Raw genomic sequence first — 18,364 nt, 5'->3', positions numbered from 1 at the left:
TTTACTTACTTCTTTATCAGTAAGTTTGGAATGTTGAGGATAAATTACCTGGGAGAAGAAGAGTTAAATTTTGTTAGACAAATATATGGAGTATATATTGTAAACATTAGCAGGTACTTCTAAAATACTAGTCGGCTATGATCAAATTGGTTTAAGAAACAGTTCACAAATTTAACAATGAAACACAGGAGAAGCTGGGAGAATTGAGGAGGATTTACATTTGGCAAAAAAAGTTTTGACTCAAAGTTATCTCTAAAAATTGGTGAAATTTTGAGTTATCGAGAATAATTTGAGACTTCCTTGGTGGCGCAGTGCTTAGGACTCTGCGCGCCCTATGCAGGGGGCCCAGGTTCGATCCCTAGTCAGGGACCTAGATCCCACAGGCATGCTGCAACTAAGAGTTTGCATGCCACAACTAGGGAGTCCGTGAGCCGCAACTAAGGAGCCTGCGTGCCTCAACTAGGAAGCCCATGTGCCGCAACTAGGGAGCCGGTGAGCCACAACTAAGGAGCCCTCGAGCTGCAACTAAAGGAGCCTGCCTGCCACAAGTAAGGAACCCATGTGCCGCAACTTAGACCCAGTGCAACCAAATAAATAAATAAATAAATATTTTTTTAAAAAGAATAATTTACTAATTGAATTGCTAATAACTCAAAGTTTTTTGAGTCTTTTCTTTGGAAGCCTAAAATCTAAAGAGAACTTGATCTATAAGCTTGTAGCTACTTCAAGAAATAATAATTTTCAATTGATTACAAGAAGTAATACAAATTACTAACTACATATTAAAAGAAAAATGAAAAGGAAAAAATGATCATCTGCAATTTAAGAAACCTCAAAGGCCATCTTCCCATCATAAAGCCTATCCTATTTTCCTCCAATCCCTTTAAATAGTCATAGCACTTCCCTAGATAGGTCAATTTAGTGCCTGCAGTGACCCAGCCACCTTCTGAGGGAAATTCCTGCCCCACAGCCCCACGAAGGAAGCGAGACTAGGCCAGCACAGCTCCTGTCAGAACAAGCACTAGTAAACACCAGACCCAAGGGCACCCACTCTACAGGCCAATCAACCAAGTGCCCAGATGGGGCTGGGTATGAAAATTCTGCCCAAGAGAATACCAGTGCTCAAGTGGGCCAGTACAGATTCTCTCGGGAATGTGAAGAAGAGACGGGATTCGGAGCAGCAGGTTAGCTAGTGGCTGGTAACCAAAAAGAGAGGAAACAACACAAGGTGTAGCGGAACTGCATTAATACTAGGTTGTTCTTCCAGTTCTGAAAGAATCCATGCGTTCTTCTATTCCCCAGAGTTGCCCAGGTGCCTGAAAATCTTACATTTCCAGAAATAACATACAGTAATAGCACATTATAAACTGTATTAAGGTGGTTTCACATATTTATTTCATTTATTTAGTTCTCACAATAATAGACAAGGCTAGTAATGGTATCCCCACTTTACATATAAGAAAACTAAGGTAAGAAAAAAGATGGGGAGAATTCACATTACTGACCATCTTCTAGAGTTTTTAATTTTCACAACTCTGTCAATTCTTCACATTTTTACAGAAGAGGGGACAAGTTCACAGTAGTTAAATAACTCGCCCAAAATTTAGCACCTAGTAAGTGCCACAACCAGGACTTGAACTTAGGTCTGCCTGATTCCAAAGTACACAAGCCGCCATTCCTCACTCCACCCATAGTAGCAATCATTAACTCACAATCGCAGCCCTCTTCCTCCCCTAGCCAGGATGTGGCATATAATCCTTCTCAATTCAGGAGTATGAGGAGGGTCTACAGAGCTGGTATTGTTACATGAAAACCACCCAGCATTCCTGGAATAGAAAATGACACCAAAGCCAATATTCACTCTACTTTGCTTTGTATCCCATGTTCTCACCGACCTGACTTAACCTCTGTCTCCACAATTCATGAAGGCAAGAACCTGGTCTGTTTTGTTCAACAGTCTATCTTCACACCTAGAACAGTTTCTGGTGCATAGTAGACACTAAAAAAAATTTCTTCCATCAGTGGATATACTCTCAGATTAGCTCTGTTAAACAACTCAGTATTTAGTAATATGTAATTCTTCTTTAAGTGTACGTAGATCTTCCTTGCTTCACCTTGAGACCATTTTACTTTGTTAACTTTAAAGGAGAAATGGCAAAGATGCTGCGTGCCGCAACTAAGACCTAGCACAGCCAAGTAAATAAATAAATAAATAAATATTTAATAAATAAATAAAAATAAAGGAGAAATGGCAAACTTATAACCTATTTGGCCATATTCATGAAAATCTCTTTACCTCTAAGTTAACCTGGAGTTTGCTGGTCTAAAACATATTGAGAAGTTTAGTGGCCTGTAACAGCTTAATCTTAGACTCTAAATTCACTTTTATGTGAATGCCCTTCAAATTTTTATTTCCTCAAATTAAAATACCAACTCAAAAGCAAATATACAAAATTCCATTTTTTATTACATAAAGATATCAACCATGGTTCATCTGGACATTGGTTTCCTAAGGTTTAAAATATTAGCAAGACAGTATAGAAGAAAAATGTTGGTATGTTTTATCCATATATATGAGTACCTTAAATATATATATATAACGTGTGTGTATATATATGTGTGTATATGCATGTATTTAAGGGGCTTATATATGCTCTATATATTTAAGTAAGTTAAAAGGATATAAAAACTACAGAACCTATCAAATCTGTCTTTCAGGGAATTCCCTGGTGGCCCAGTGGTTTGGACTCCACACTTCCAATGCAGGGGGCCCGGGTTCGATCCCTGGACAGGGAACTAGGATCCCACAGCCGCACAGCGCAGCCCAAAAAAAAACCCACAAAAAAACAGTCTGCCTTTTAAAAACTCTGACTGTGGGACTTCCCTAGTGGCACAAGAATCCACTTGCCAATGCAGGGGACACAGGTTCAATCCCTGATCCGGGAAGACTCCACATGCCATGGAGCAACAAAGCCCATGCACCACAACTACTGATTCTCCGCTCTAGAGCCTGTGAGCCACAAGTACTGAGTCCACGCGCCACAACTACTGAAGCCCATGCGCTCTAGGGCCCACACGCCGCAACTACTAAGCCCACGAGCTGCAACTACTGAAGCCACACGCCTAGAGCCCGTGCTCTGCAACAAGAGAAGCCACCGCAATGAGAAGCCCACACACCACAACGAAGAGTAGCCCCTGCTCACCACAACTAGAGAAAAGCCCGTGTGCAGCAATGAAGACCCAACGCAGCCAAAAATAAAATTTAAATTAAAAAAAAGTAAAGTAAAAACTCTGATTGTACTAGACTGTCAAATAGTATCTAGAATTTCATTTTAATGTACTCTGTTAGAACTACTCAGTGTTTTATTTTGGAACAAATATGATATTCAAAAAGAAACAATGCATATTTATATGCTACAGCTACTGAAATGGCCACACTGTACCTAATATCAGAAAAATCAGAAAAATTCAGGGACTTCCCTGATGGTCCAGTGGTTAAGACTCCACGCTTCCACTGCAGGGGCACAGGCTCGATCCCTGGTTAGGGAACTAAGATCCTGATTGCTGCACAGGCAAAAGAAAAAAATAAACAAGTGAAAATAGATTTTTAAAAAAGAAAAAAGAAAAATTCATACTTAACTTTAAAAACATCAACTCCCTATTTAAAAAACAAAAGAAAGAAAAGTAACCACTACCAAGTATCTAGAACTGCACAAATTGCCACAGTTACTAGAATTATTACCTGTGTACATACTTTATGTTGTTAAAAAAAAGAAGTTTAAATATAAGTTTGGGCAATCACTGTTAGTTTAGTTTTAGTCAGTTAGCTCCTGATAGCTATATGGGAAATAATCAACTGTGGGTTAGCTCCAGTACCTGGAGATGCCTCTCACTTGAAGCTTCCTCTCTCCATAGCTCAAGTAAAGGCATCTCTATTCCCCCAACCACTGGCATTCTGGGTGGCATTAAAGGGGGACAGAGAGCATCAACTAATGTCACTCTGGTTTTGTTACCTATGTTAAGATCTCCCATGTTATAGCAAATAAGGGAGAGGTGGCCAGGTAATAACCGAAGAGAAAAGTGAGTTTTATTTGATATAATTATTAAGGCTTAAAAATGATGACATATTTCACATCATGTTACAATAGAAAAAATGTGCCTCAGAAAAATATTAATATATATACTGGAAAAGAGTATTACAAAATGTTTTAAATGGGTCTATTCAAAGGTACATCTCTCTGCATACATCTACATCTCTCTAGCATTCCCAACTCAGTATGAAAATAATCATGGTCCCAGGAGGAAGAAAATTAGAAATACCACTAACTTACTGCCAGTATCATTTGGACATGGGAAAAATTCATGCCTGCCATGCACCCAAGTTGTGTGTGAATGGGTGTCTACCTGATGCCATGTGACTGGGTATCTGTCTCTACTGCATGACCCTGCCTGGTGTCCCAGGCCTGACAGAGACTACATTTCCCAAGAAACCTTGCCTTGATCTCCTACAGAAACATTAACTTACAAACAAACATCATCATAACCTTGGGGACCTCCCTGTTGGTGTGGTGGTTAAGAATCTGCCTGCCAATGCAGGGGACGTGGGTTCGAGCCCTGGTCAAGGAAGATCCGACATGCTGCAGAGCAACTAATCCCGTGAGCCACAACTACTGGGCCTGCGTGCCACAACTACTGAAGCCCACGCACTTGGAGAGCCCGTGCTCCGCAGTAAGAGAAGCCACCGCAATGAGAAGCTCGCGCAACGAAGAGTAGCCCCTGCTCACTGCAACTAGAGAAAGCCTGCACACAGCAACGAAGACCCAATGCAGCCAAAAATAAATAAATATTTAAAAATAAAAATAATAAAAATGAAACTGAAATACTGTATTAAAAAAAGAGAATTCCAACTAATAAATGCAGAAGGAATAAGGAAAATAGCAAATCACTATGAGAACACCAGAGTAATAATAGTTACTACAGGAAAGATCCACTTTTGGATGCTGAAATTAGCAAGCGAATTTGAGAAACAAGATACTGCACAGTCTCAAAGTATCTCCCACAAAATAAATATTTACTAATTATGAAGAGAAAAACAGTAAATTCACAGTGGATAAATCTGACAGACATCATTTTAACCAAGTGATCAAGGTTAAAATCACCAATAATAAGACATTTTAACACCATGTACTCTTTGATATGATGCACCAAGAAGGGCACATCACGTCTGGGGTATTCTTCCCAATAATGTATAACCCAAGACTAATCATAGGAACGCACCAGAAAAACCCAAATTGAGAGACATACTACAAAATATCTGACCAATATTCTTCCAAAGTGTCAAAGTCATGAAATATAAGAAAAGACTGAGGAACTTCCACAGATTGGAGAGGGAGTTATGACACCTGTATGCAATGCAGGAACCTGGATTGGATCCTGAAAAAAAAGGACATTAATAGAAAAACTAGTGAAATTGAATAAACTCTGTTGCTCAGTACACAGTATCATGCCAATGTTATATTCTTAGATTTGATAATTGTACTATGTTTATATAAAATGTTAACATTAAAGGAAGCTGAACGAATTACTTTCATAACTCTAAAATTATCTCAAAATAAGGTTGTTAAAAAAGTAACACCTCTACTTCACATCATATTCAAAAAGTAACCCAAAGTGGATCAAAGACCTAAGTGTAAAAGCTAAAACTATAAAACTCTTAGAAGAAAATATAGGAATAAATCTTTATGACCCTGGATTAGACAATGGTTTCTAAGCTATGATACCAAAAACACAAGCAACCATAAATAAATTGGACTTCATCAAAATTTAAAGCTTTTGCACTTCTAAGAACACTACCAAGAAAGTGAAGACGAACTGCAGAATGGGAGAAAGTATCTGCAAATCATATATCTGATAAGGGTCTAGAGTACAGGATCTATAAAGAACTCTTATAATTCAACAATAAAAAGTCAGATAACCCAATGTTTAAATGCACAAAGGATCTGATTTGAAATTTCTCCAAAAAAGATATACAAGAGGTCAATAAGCACATGAAAAGACGCTCAATGTCATTAGTTATTAGGGAAAAACAAATAAAATTACAGTAAGATACCACCTCATACCTCTAGGATGGCTGTAATCAAAAGGACAAAGTGGTAGCAAGGATATGGAGAAATTAGGAGCCTCATACATTACTGATGAAAATGTGAAAATGAAGTCACATTGGAAAACCATTTAGTAGCTTCTCATAAAATTAAACATGGAGGACTTCCCTGGTGGCAAAGTGGTTAAGAATCTGCCTGCCAATGCAGGGGACACGGGTTCAATCCCTGGTCCAGGGAAGGTCCCACATACTACGGAACAACTAAGCCCGTGTGCCACAACTACTGACCCTGCTTTCTAGAGCCCATGCACCACAACTACTGAGCCCCCATGCTGCAACGACAGAAGCCTGAGAGCCTAGAGCCCGTGCTCCACAATAAGAGAAGCCACCGCAATAAGAAGTCCACGCACCGCAACGAAGGGTATCCCCGGCTCGCCGCAACTAGAGAAAGCCCGTGCACAGCAACAACAACCCAAAGCAGCCAAAAAAATTAAACATGGAGTTACCATATGACCCAGCAATTTCACTCCTAGGTATACATCCAAGAGAAGTGAAAAGCATACATCCACACAAAAACCTGTACACGAACGTTCATAACAGCATTATTCATCATAGCCAAAAAGTGGAAACAATCCAAATTTCCATCAAATGATGAATGGATAAACAAAATGTGATGTATCTGGACTTCCCTGGTGGCGCAGTGGTTAAGAATGCACCTGCTAAAGTAGGGGACACGGGTTCGAACCCTGGTCTGGGAAGATCCCACATGCTGCGGAGCAACTAAGCCCGTGCACCACAACTACTGAGCCCATGTGCCGCAACTACTGAAGCTCACCCGCCTAGAGCCTGTGCTCCACAAGAGAAGCCACCTCAATGAGAAGCCCGCGCACCGCAACAAAGAGTAGCCCCCACTCACCGCAACTAGAGAAAGCCTGCGCAAAGCAACAAAGACCCAACACAGCCAAAAATAAATAAATAAATAAATAAACTTATAAAAAAAAGTGATGTATCCATATAATGATATAAAACTCAACCATATAAAGGAATGAAGTACCAATACATACTACAACATGGATGAATCTTGAAAACATACTAAGTGAAAGAAGCCACACACAAAAGGCCACATGTTGTATGATTCCATTCATATGAAATATACAGAAAAGGAGAATCCATAGAGACAAAGTAGATAAGTGGTTGCCAGGAGCTGGAGGGGAAAGGAGAATGGGTCATGACTGAAAGAGAATGTAAGGGAAATTTGGGGGCAGTAATAATATTGCTTCTTGATCTCTAGGGTCGTGACATGGTATACTCACTTTTTGAAAATTCACCAAAATACAGATTTAGGATTTGTGCACTTTTCTACATGTGTGTTACACTTCAATGAGAATGTTACTTACTTTAAAAAGTGGAAAAAATGGCCTGAAATCACAGTATCCTCAAGTCTAAGATTCCCACTTTCTCAAGATTGAAGTTAAATTACTCTACTAGAAAACTTGATCAGTTTGAAAATGGAATGGACGGTAAAGCATTTCTCAAAAAAAAGTAAAGTCTAGGTACAGTTTTCCATGTTTCACATCATTCATCACAGTAAGTACAAAAACATAAAGTACTTGTGAAAGAACTAACTAGACAGGAGAACGTCCCAGATTATCTCCAGATTACATAATTTCATAACTGAATCAGAGATTAGTAATGTCCCAGATTATCTCCAGATTATATAATTTCATAACTGAGTCAGAGATTAGTAACACCAATTAGATTGTAGAATCTGGGAGCCTAAGAAGCTCAAGAGGTCACTAAGGTTTTAAACCTCAAATCATAGAACTACATCAAGCTACCACGAAGTGCTACTATTTCACAAGGAAATTTAAAGGCCATTATTAGTACCCTGCAAATCCTATCCTATCATTCACTGTTGAATGGTCTATCTTCCATGCTAGACTGCAAACTCAATGAGGAAGGGATAATCAAGGCTTTATCTCCAGAACATACCATTGTCTGGATATGGTAGTTGTCCAGTAAATATCTGAATAGATGGCTCAATGAGACAGTATAGCAGCATGCAATTATACACACCCATTTCAATTAAAACAGTGAACAGGCTGAGGATCAAATACTGAGGCTATGGGTCACCCAGAAGAGAGGAAGAAACACGAAAACCTTTCACACAACTGCCTTTATCCTTCTCAGAAAAATAAACAGAAACTTTGCTAAGATAAAGAAAACTGTGCTGACTACTCCAGGTTCCACCCTGTTAGGGGATAAGGGGGAATAAATAGGCATTGACTCAACAAAAAACAAAAGTGGGAAAAAAAGGGGAGTCAATTCTGCTACCGGCTCTTTTAAAAACAGCATAAGTTTGCCTTCACCCCAAAGCAGGAATTTATCTTCAATTTGTTAGAAAAAAAGTAGGGGGGGATCAGTAGTGAAATGATTATAAATTGTCCTGCTTTTTATAGATAATTTAACTGGACTGAAATTCTTTTCACCAAAGAGATGAAATACAAACTATGTACATATACATATATGTATGTACACATATATGTACATACAAATAGGCTATGTCATAGATTATCCGCAAAGTGAAACCTAATAAACTTGATTCCCAGAAAGTGCTTTAAGTACTTGTGACTGACACAAGTTTAGCTTGGATGATTCACATCCAAAGCTGTGTATTTTTATAAATAAATTTAAGGCAAAATAATAGGAGTGAGGGAATAGCCAAGATAGGCCCACACTGATTATTGAATGTGCAAGGACACTAATTATAAAAAAGGGGCTAGGGACTTCCCTGGTGACGCAGTGGTTAAGAATCCACCTGTCGGGCTTCCCTGGTGGCGCAGTGGTTGAGAGTCCGCCTGCCGATGCAGGGGACACGGGTTCGTGCCCCGGTCTGGGAAGATACCACATGCCGCGGAGCGGCTGGACCCGTAAGCCATGGTCGCTGAGCCTGCGTGTCCGGAGCCTGTGCTCCGCAACGGGATAGGCCACAACAGTAAGAGGCCCGCGTACAGCAAAAAGAAAGAATCCACCTGTCAATTCAGGGGACACGGGTTCGATCCCTGGTCCAGTAAGCTTTCACATGCCACGGAGCAATTAAGCCTGTGCGCCACAACTACTGAGCCTGTGCTCTAGAGCCCACGTGCCACAACTACTGAGCCCGCGTGTCACAACTACTGAAGCCCGAACTCCTAGAGCCAGTGCTCCGCAACAAGAGAAGCCACTGCAATGAGAAGCCCGCGCACCGCAACAAAGAGTAGCCCTCGCTCGCCGCAACTAGAGAAAGCCCGCGTGCAGCAACGAAGACCCAATGCAGCCAAAAATAAAACAAAATTTAAAAAATATTTTTAAAAAGGGTAGCTAACATATTGGGTATGCACTAAATGAGAGAAATTAATTTTTACATGCTTTATCTCACTTAGTACCTCCAACAACGCTCAGGATATTATTTTGCCATTTTATAATTGAGGAAAATGAGACACAGAGAACTGAAGAAACTGGTCAAAACTCGGACAATTAGCATATGTTCAACACCCCAAAGCTTGTACTCTTTTCACTAGATTGATATTCTGTCCAAAAAGTTGATAGGTCATAGCCTTCAACAGGGGGAAAGCCACCAATGATTTCTCGATTCTTATAAAATTGGGGTGGGGGCTGGAGCGGTTCAAGAGGTAATCTCAAATTACAGATATGTCACCTCCCATGATGTTCTGTGAGTTCCGTAAATTCACATGATTTAAAGGCCCTCAAAAAATGAAGACCATCTCTAAGGAAGTGTGTACAGGTGGCAAACAACTCTTCCCACTATGAAGAAAAAAAGAAACTACTAAATATCCAAATTAGGGAAAATGGTTAAATAAATTATGGTCCATAAAAAAATATTTATGAGGACTCTTTAACGATATGGCAAATTGTGAGAATGCTTATCAGTAATGGCAGACTCTTACAGCAGACCTATTTGGGGGACTGCTGCCCAGACCATGCTTTCAAGTGTCCCCTCCTTTTGCAGGGGTGAGCCTAAGTGGCCACTACAGTTACTGAAACACTGTCTCCTTACCGCAACTGACTGACCAAAAGGGAGCACGTGACCCATGCTGAACCAATCAGATACTCTAGTATTCGAATTAAGCTTCTGCCTGGTTCCAGAATACAGAAGTAGAAGTTTGGCTAATATCAGTACCGTGGAAACCCAAAGTCAAGTGAAATGGGGGAGCAGATATTGAGACCCTTGCAGAGGAAATCAGCCTCAGCACAGAGAAAAGAACAGACATGCAAAGAGAAGCAAAGACAAAAGACCACACAGCTCCACAGAGACAAAGGCAAAAGCCTCGGGCTTTCCAAATCCCATGAGGTTCAACCCTGCTTCCTGCAACTGGTTCCAAAAGATTCCTTACAATCAATTTCTCTTCACTTAAATTTATTTGAGAGGATTTCTGTTCTTAACAATCAAACTAATCCTTGACAGATACAAAATTATATAAAGAAAAAAAAGCATTAACAAAAATGCCAAGTATTAATCTCTTAATATAATTATGAGTGATGTTTCTAGTGTTTATAATTCCCTTTCTTGCCAAGTTTTCAACAATGAACATATTATTACTCAATGAGAAAAAAAAAAAACTGGAATGAGGCAATTCTGGATTCAGATAATTAATTAAGGCTTTATTATAAAATCAGGTAATTTCACAGAGCTGGAAGTGACAAAGAGTATATAAAATTCAGAGGATTTCAAACCTTGTTCCAGAGGACCCTTAATGTCACTGTGGTGATGCCAGAGCCATCTCAGGGGAAAAGAAAGAAGCTGAGCACACCTCCTGTAGTCAACACCTTTTGCAGCCTCTTCCCAGCTCAAAAGACCCCCTTTACTGTCCTCTTCTTCTAGGACAGGGTTCCCAACAGACATTTTATGCAACACAGACCACTCCTCCAACCACTCAGGTCTTCAGCTGATTATAGCAGAGTGAGAAACTGCTCCAAACAAGGCCTGAGTACCTTCCTTCGGTGTCTGGAATGAGAATGACATTCACTCTCTTCGTTGAAGTGGCCGAAAGGGCAACTTCGCCATAAAGATCACAGAAGCAGAGAAGTTAGTTTAAAGGAGAGCATGAAGCATGAACAAAATCCATACAACAAGAGCATAAACAAGACACTTCCCTGGTTCTGGGCTCTAGCCATTTTCTGGAAGTCCTTCTAGGTTTGTACCTTGGACATCTTGAAACACCTCTGTGGCCTTACAGCAAATGTGCCTTTTCTCCTTCAGCTATAGCTTAGTTTCTGTCGTCCACAACCAAATATATACACACAGGCCCCATTTCAACCAGATTAGCCACTGAGGTACATCTGATTTTCATCTACCCAGAAAAAAAGTTCCCCTACTTTAAAAAGAATACTAATTCGGGCTTCCCTGGTGGCACAGTGGTTGAGAGTCTGCCTGCCAATGCAGGGGGCACGGGTTTGTGCCCCAGTCTGGGAAGATCCCACATGCTGCGGAGCGGCTGGGCCCGTGAGCCATGGCCACTGAGTTTGCACGTCCAGAGCCTGTGCTCCGCAACAGGAGAGGTCACAGCAGTGAGAGGCCACAGCAGTGAGAGGCCCGTGTACCGCAAAAAAAAAAAAAAGAATACTGATTCTAGTACTTCAACTTCATTTTTCTAGTGAGAAAACTAAGGTCCGAAGGCCTCATCTTCACAAAGCAAAAGTTAGGGGTTCTCTTCATTGAAAATGAAAAAGAGAATTTCAGTGCTTCCCAAATACAGACTTACCTAGGTCTTACTGAGTCCAAGGCACTGTTCCAAATGCTTCATCAACATTAACTTACCTAACCCTCACAACAGTGCCATGATATAGACACTGTTATCCTGTCACAGAGGAGTGTGAGGCTCAGATGAGCTAAGTAACGTACCCCAAGTCACACAGATTCAAGCCTAGGCAGTCTAGCTCTAGGGTCTGAGTTCTTGGTCAATATTCTACATTATCTCTTTAGTAGGGATTTAAGCTTAAATAAGTGGCATTGTTTATGCATTTAAAATTTGCAACTGGTACTTTCTATCATAGCAGAACTGACTTCTTAAGTCTCTCACAAGCCTAAGACTAAATGACTGCATTTCTGATAACACTACTGAGTTGGAGGATATACTGTCCAAACTTACTTTTTAACCTATTTAATTAACTTCCCTTCTGAATCCCTATGGTTGTGCATTATAGGAAGTAGGGTGGGGCTATTACGTCATTTCTCCAAAACAATTCTATACTTACCTTCTTGCCCCATTACAGCCACCCCTCCTGTCCATTTTTGGCCTGGATATGGCCATATTACAAAAGTGAAATATATTTTCAACTATTTTGTTATATTAATTATTAATTTGTATTCCTTTTTCTTCATTTTAAAAGTGGGAATATTCTACATTCCTCAGGAAAACAAAACAAAATTAAATCGTGTTGCCTCTCAATGTGTTTATCTTTCTCGGGATCCTTTATTAGGGAATCTTCCCCACCCTCACCCTACACTTTCTAAAATCAGTGATTCTTAACCTGAGGACAATGCAACAGAATCTCCATAAATGACCCCCAGATAGTCAATGGAAGCATATACATGATTTTGTATTACCATTTTCCTTAGGGAGAGAGTTCATGAAGTTCATAACTTATCTGCATTCTGGACCTTTTAAAAATGTGAAGAACCAAAGACCTAAAGAAAACTCTGTGCAATAGCATATCCTATGGGAAATGAAATTCAAAATAGTCTCAGTGATTCACATTTTTGTAGCACCTCAATACTTGCTAAGTATTGTTTATTAGGTCAGAAAAAAACATACACGTTATAAAGCATGCCCAAAGGGTCAGAGTCCAAAAGGATCTCCTTTAACTATTCAAAAATATAATCGACTACAACAACTCAATCCTATGCTTTCTGATTAAATCGTATTTTGCTATACATATAGCTTCAGGTTAATATGTCAGTGTAAATGATAGATGACATAAATCTCTTCTTCACAGTCTTTGGGAACTGTTGTTTCCATCTCAAAGTACTGTTCATGTATTCACTCACTCTATCAATTTTTTATTGAACACTGTCACGTGCCAGGCACTGCATTTAGCCCTATCTGCTGGTGTGATTAATTCTTGGTTCTCCTATAAACTGTAGTCTTACTCTATAAATATAGGTTAGAGTATATCTTTCATATACGTCTGCTCAGCAACCAAGATAATGCCTAAATCTTAGTGGAAACTTAAAGTGTATTGAGCTGTGTAATGATAAAACACAGAGAAGACAGGCTGAATACACACTCCACATTAAGAAACACCTCCCTGGCCAATTTTCATAGCCCACTCATGCCACTAAAGTCAGAATGAGATGATTCATTAAAATCTGTCATTGCCACCAAAACAAACAAAAAAATCTTCTAAACATAGGTCCTTCTGACTCTACGTTTTTCTTGGCTACATAAAGACAAGCAATCTCTTATGCTACAAAAGGAACCCTAAATAATGTCAAGATTACAAGGCCTTTCAACAAGGCGCTATAAAAATGGAAAACTTGACAAGTTCACAAGCGAACGATTTTCCTTACGTTCATCTTGCTATTAGCTTTCAGGCCGTCTCATAAGCAACATCAAGATATAACAGAGATGAGAAACAAAAGGAGGAAAAGGAGAAAACCCCTGCTGAGACAAGCATTTCGGCTCAGGCTAAGTGGAATGTTCTGAGAGTCGCTGCAAACGACCAAAACAATCCATGAGTCTAAAAAAAGTTGGCTGTGTGAGGTCTGGCTAGTTCACCATATGTCAGGGGCATTGTCTGCTTCTTGAAAAAGTCCCAAACATCCTGCCTGCTGTCTTCTCCGGGTGCCGCTAACCATTCTAGTTATTCCTGTGACACCGGGTTAAAAAAAAAAAAAAGAAAGAAAAGAAAACAGGGCCATCAACAAGTATTTAGGAGGGGACTAGAGAGAACTTTTCACCCTTAGCCACAGCCCACGATCCTCCCACGGGAACTGCCTCTGGACCGCAGCCCGGCAGACGGCGGAGGGGCTGCCGGCCACGCCCGGATGCGCAGCGGGCAGGGTCCAGGCCGGTCGGCCCGCGGGCCACAAGCTCTGCTGGGGCTGCCCCAGCGCGGGGACCGGGACGGGGCGCGGGGGCCAGGTGCGGCCGGGCCTCACCTCCACGGCTTGGCCCAGCTCCAGGTCGAAGCCCACCACACACACGCAATGCAGCCAGGCTGAGAAGCCGTCCCAGCGCAGCAGGCCCCGGCTGCGGCCCTCGTCCTCTTCAACGTCCTCTGGCGCGTCTCCCGCCGCCACCACGGCCGGCGCCTCGCGTTCCTCGTCCGCTGCCCCCGCCTGACCCAGCGGCCCGCGGGAGCCGGGCCCCGAGCCTGCCAGGCCCCGCAGAGCCATCCGCCGCCCCCTGGCTGTTTGCGCCGCCTCCACTGCGGACCGCGCTACAGAGCGCGCTCGGCTCCGCGCAGACGCAGCCACAGCTGCCGCAGCCGCGGGGGACGGGCTCAGCCGGGGCGGGGCCGCGGCCCATGTGACCCTGGGAGCCCGGCTCTGCATGGGTCCTCCTGTACCGGCCTCCCGGAGTAAAAGACGTCGCGCAGGCCCTTGACTGGGCTTGTGAAGCTTCCTTTTTTTAAAGCTCTTCAAGACTGAAGCAGTGAATCCTGGAATCCTCCTTCGCAGTCCAACGACCAAGGAATGAATTATTCTTGGAATGACACCGTTCATAATTATAAGGTATTATCAAATTGTTAGAACATAATGGTAACGGTGGTTAACATTTATTGAGCACTTACTTTGTGCCAGATGATATGCCAAGTAAGTATTTGCAAATATTACTTCATTGAATCTAGTAGGTAGTCATCATTGTATATTTCTTTTCAGGTAAACTGAGGTTCTGAGAGGTTATGTGACTAGCCAAGCAAGTATTAAAACTCTGATGCAGGCTTACAGTTCACTCAGGCAATCTGTTGACAGAGATCTGTGCCTTCATTCAGCAGCCCCCTCTCCACCAAGCCCCCTCCCACCTTTCTTGGCCTGGTTGCCTGTGACTCACTCAGCACTCATCCATCGCCAGACCTTTCTGGAACACCTCTACAACAACCTGAGGATCACTTTCTCTCAGCAGAGGTCTAGTCTCAGGCAGCTTAGTATTCTTGGAGATCGACGTTGGGCTGGGCACCCAGGAGGCACTTAGTCTATTGAATTGTTACTGATTATGGGTCCAGCGTGGTGCTACAGACTAGGATTTATTTAGCACCTACTGTGCTGAGCATAAACTGCAAAGTGGAAGTAAATCAGAAACACACAATAATGCCCCAATAGAAAAGTGAGTAAAAGACAATGAATAATAACTCACAATAAACGTGTTTTTAAAAAACAGCACAGTATTCATGCTTTTACACACATTATCTTACCTAATCCTCCCAACAGCCAAAAAGGTAGGTCCTATTCTTCCCATTTTACAGATAAGGGCCCTGAGGCTCCATGAGATGATGATAATGTCACAGCTAGTAGGTGGCAAAACAAAGACTTAAGCCCACATCTCTCTCACTGAACCTGAGCTCCTAAGCATTTTGCTGCACCACCCAGTCAAATCTACCCTGTCTGACAAGCATTGTTCTGTCCACATCCATAGGATTTTTATTTGAAGTAAGTGTTAGCATCTCTCTTTTCAAGGAGAGGGTCAAGCATTCTCAGACATCAGTAGTGATGTTTGCAAGAGTCTTTCTTTAGGACATAAGATGAACTAGAGACAGCATTAAAGTTAAGAGGCCAATTCTTTGCCCAAAGCTATCTGCCCTCCTACTCCAGAGAACCACTGTAGTTAGAGAGAAAAAATATATTCTGCATTTAAGTAAGTCTCTAGACCTGTTATTAGGAAAAAACAGTAACAGTTTTCAGTATTGAAAACAGTATTAGAAAGAGCACTAGACAAGTGCTAGTGGATTTTGGATTTTAGCACCTGCTCCATCCACAATCATGGTAGGCAAGCTGCTCCAAGACCCCGTTTCTGCATTGGTAAAATAGGAATGATCATTCTGGTCTACTTACATAACTGATTATGGGGAAGAGCCAAGCTATTGCAACGTACACGTTTTACTGGACACTACCTCATTATTAATGATTAATGAGCTTTAAACACCAGTTGTTCCACAGGACTGCTTCTTTGACATGTGGACAGACTGCCATTCCCTGAAATGCTGCTTTATAATTTTGGATTAAGAGTAATCTTTTCAAAATGTAATATCCTGAAAACTATTAAGAGGACCATAAGTTTGATGAGAAAGAAAGCAAACCAGGGCTTTAAAGAATCTTAAAAGAGAAAAACAAAATCATTCCATCTGCTTTGAAAATACAAACAAACACAAACACTACTACACAAATCTTTATACACAAAACACGACAACCACGAGGGAAAAGAGAAAGTTCCTATGACTTTTTTTCCTTCCATCCTCATAACTTTGATATTTGACCTTAGAGTCAATTTTAGCATAGTTTCTATTGTTAATACTTGTATGAGATCTGAGGCAAAAAGGTACTAACACTTCTTCCTTCTTGAGGTTCTGTCATTAGAACCTTTGAATCTGTAAGGATCTTAGATCAGTTTGTCTCTCCAAACCTCCCATCCTATTCGTGAATCTTCTGGTGTTTGGTCAGCCAGTCACCATTCTAACACCCCTTATTAAGGTAAAGTCACTACCTTGCAAAGCTCCTATTTTCTGGATGTTCGTAAGGGCTAGAAAATTCTTCCTTTTATGGAGACAAGATCAACCGCTTTGTAATGTACACCCATTGGTCTAAGTTGTGCTTGCTGAGATTATACGGAAGAGTTCAACTCTTCTACATGATAGCCCTGCGAGTATTTGGAAGTGGTTATCCCACATCCTTATGCCTCTAGTTTCCAGGGTGAACTACCCCAGTTCCTCTAACTGTTCCTCAAAGGATGTAGTTTCTAGGCCATTCATCATCCTGTTGCCCAACTTGGGTGTACTCCAACTTGTCAACATCACTTTTAAAATGCTGTGCCCAGGAGGAAACACCATCCTCCAGGTGTGGTCTGACCACTGCGGAGTGTACTCTGGGACTATTACCTTACTTGTCCCAGCCACAGCCTTCGATTAATACTGGTTCAGATCACATTGGCTAGTTTTGGCAGCTAGGTCACATCACTGGCTCAGGTTGCTTTTACTGTCAACTAAAGCCCTGGGTCTTTTTTCATGTGAGGAGCACTTAAGTCAGGGTAGGCTGCTATAGCCAAGAGCGTGACTGGATTCACGGCTCTGCTGATCTTCTAATATTACCAGCAATATTGAGAGCAGGATTAAAAACATTCCATACTTCCCTATTCACCCGTAACCAAACTCCTGGCATTTCAGCAATTTTCATAGTTGAAGAAGAAGAAAGATAAAAGGAAAGGGTGAGCTGTAGATAATGGTGTGAATTGCAATGCCAAGGTCTCTGGACTTAGTTTTACCAAAAGGACCTGAAGGGAATCCAAATGTCCTGGATATCCACCTACCTGGGCAGCCAGAGGACTTCCTCTTGCTCCTGAGCTAAATGCTGCTGCAGCTGCTCGGGCAAGAAAATAGAGAGAATATAGGGGTTCAAGTGCCAATGTGTTATCAGTAGAGAACTGAGTTTACTGCCACATGACTCAGAGACAAGATGCTCAAATGCACGTTTTGAAGGGAGGATCCAGGCAAAGAAGACAAAATATACTGTTAGGTGTTTCCTAAATAGTACTTGTGAAAGCTTTAAAAAAAGAAGATGAAGAGCTTTGGTTTTTCATTTTTACGTTCCTAATATCTATACATGTGACAGGTACTCAGTAAATATTTACTGAATGAATGAAAACACTAAAAAAATCTTTAATTGCTCTTCTCCTATTTTACAAAAATTTCCTTTCATGGTCAGTTGTATGAATACGTGAAAAGTCAACATAAAAATGTTTCTTAAATGTAGTTCACTCTTAGCTTATGAAAAGTAAACATAGTAACACCTCACTTTATTTGAAGGTTACTTTACCAACTGTTTGACCCAGTTAGTACCAGGAGGTAGGTTTAAAAGGCTCACTACGAAATGCCAAACAGAAAGGATAACCAGTGAAGTTCATGCTCTTTAATCAGAGAGATGTGAGGCTTTTACTCATAAATTATTTTGACTAAATCTACACATAATTCTAGTAGATGTGCTAGTCTGGTTTCCCAGACTAAGCAGCAAATAAGAGTGAAGAGGCTGCTTGAGGCTGAGGATGAGAAGAG

The 18,364-nt window shown here is 41.2% G+C and overlaps 1 protein-coding gene and 1 long non-coding RNA gene across 4 annotated transcripts in view; one reads left to right on the top strand and one right to left on the bottom strand.

Moving 5' to 3' along the window:
• DENND6A (DENN domain containing 6A) overlaps positions 1-14,498 on the bottom strand; it is a gene marked incomplete at its 5' end in the record, with an annotated part of 54,740 nt that extends 40,242 nt beyond the window's left edge. For both annotated transcript variants that reach the window (XM_082848686.1, XM_082848687.1), the window contains 2 exons: positions 10-48; positions 14,262-14,498. In XM_082848686.1, the coding sequence (XP_082704812.1) occupies positions 10-48; positions 14,262-14,498 (276 nt within the window). The remainder of the gene's footprint in view (positions 1-9; positions 49-14,261) is intronic.
• A 203-nt stretch (positions 14,499-14,701) lies between these two features.
• Positions 14,702-18,364, top strand: part of LOC309967813 — a 38,844-nt gene continuing 35,181 nt past the window's right edge. For both annotated transcript variants that reach the window (XR_014326535.1, XR_014326536.1), the window contains exon 1: positions 14,702-14,837. This is a non-coding gene — a long non-coding RNA (uncharacterized lncRNA). The remainder of the gene's footprint in view (positions 14,838-18,364) is intronic.

The sequence above is a fragment of the Leucopleurus acutus genome (genome assembly GCF_964270905.1).
Source record: "Leucopleurus acutus genome assembly, chromosome: 10".
Taxonomy (NCBI): Eukaryota; Metazoa; Chordata; class Mammalia; order Artiodactyla; family Delphinidae; genus Leucopleurus; species Leucopleurus acutus.
This window is presented reverse-complemented; position numbering and strand designations above follow the sequence as displayed.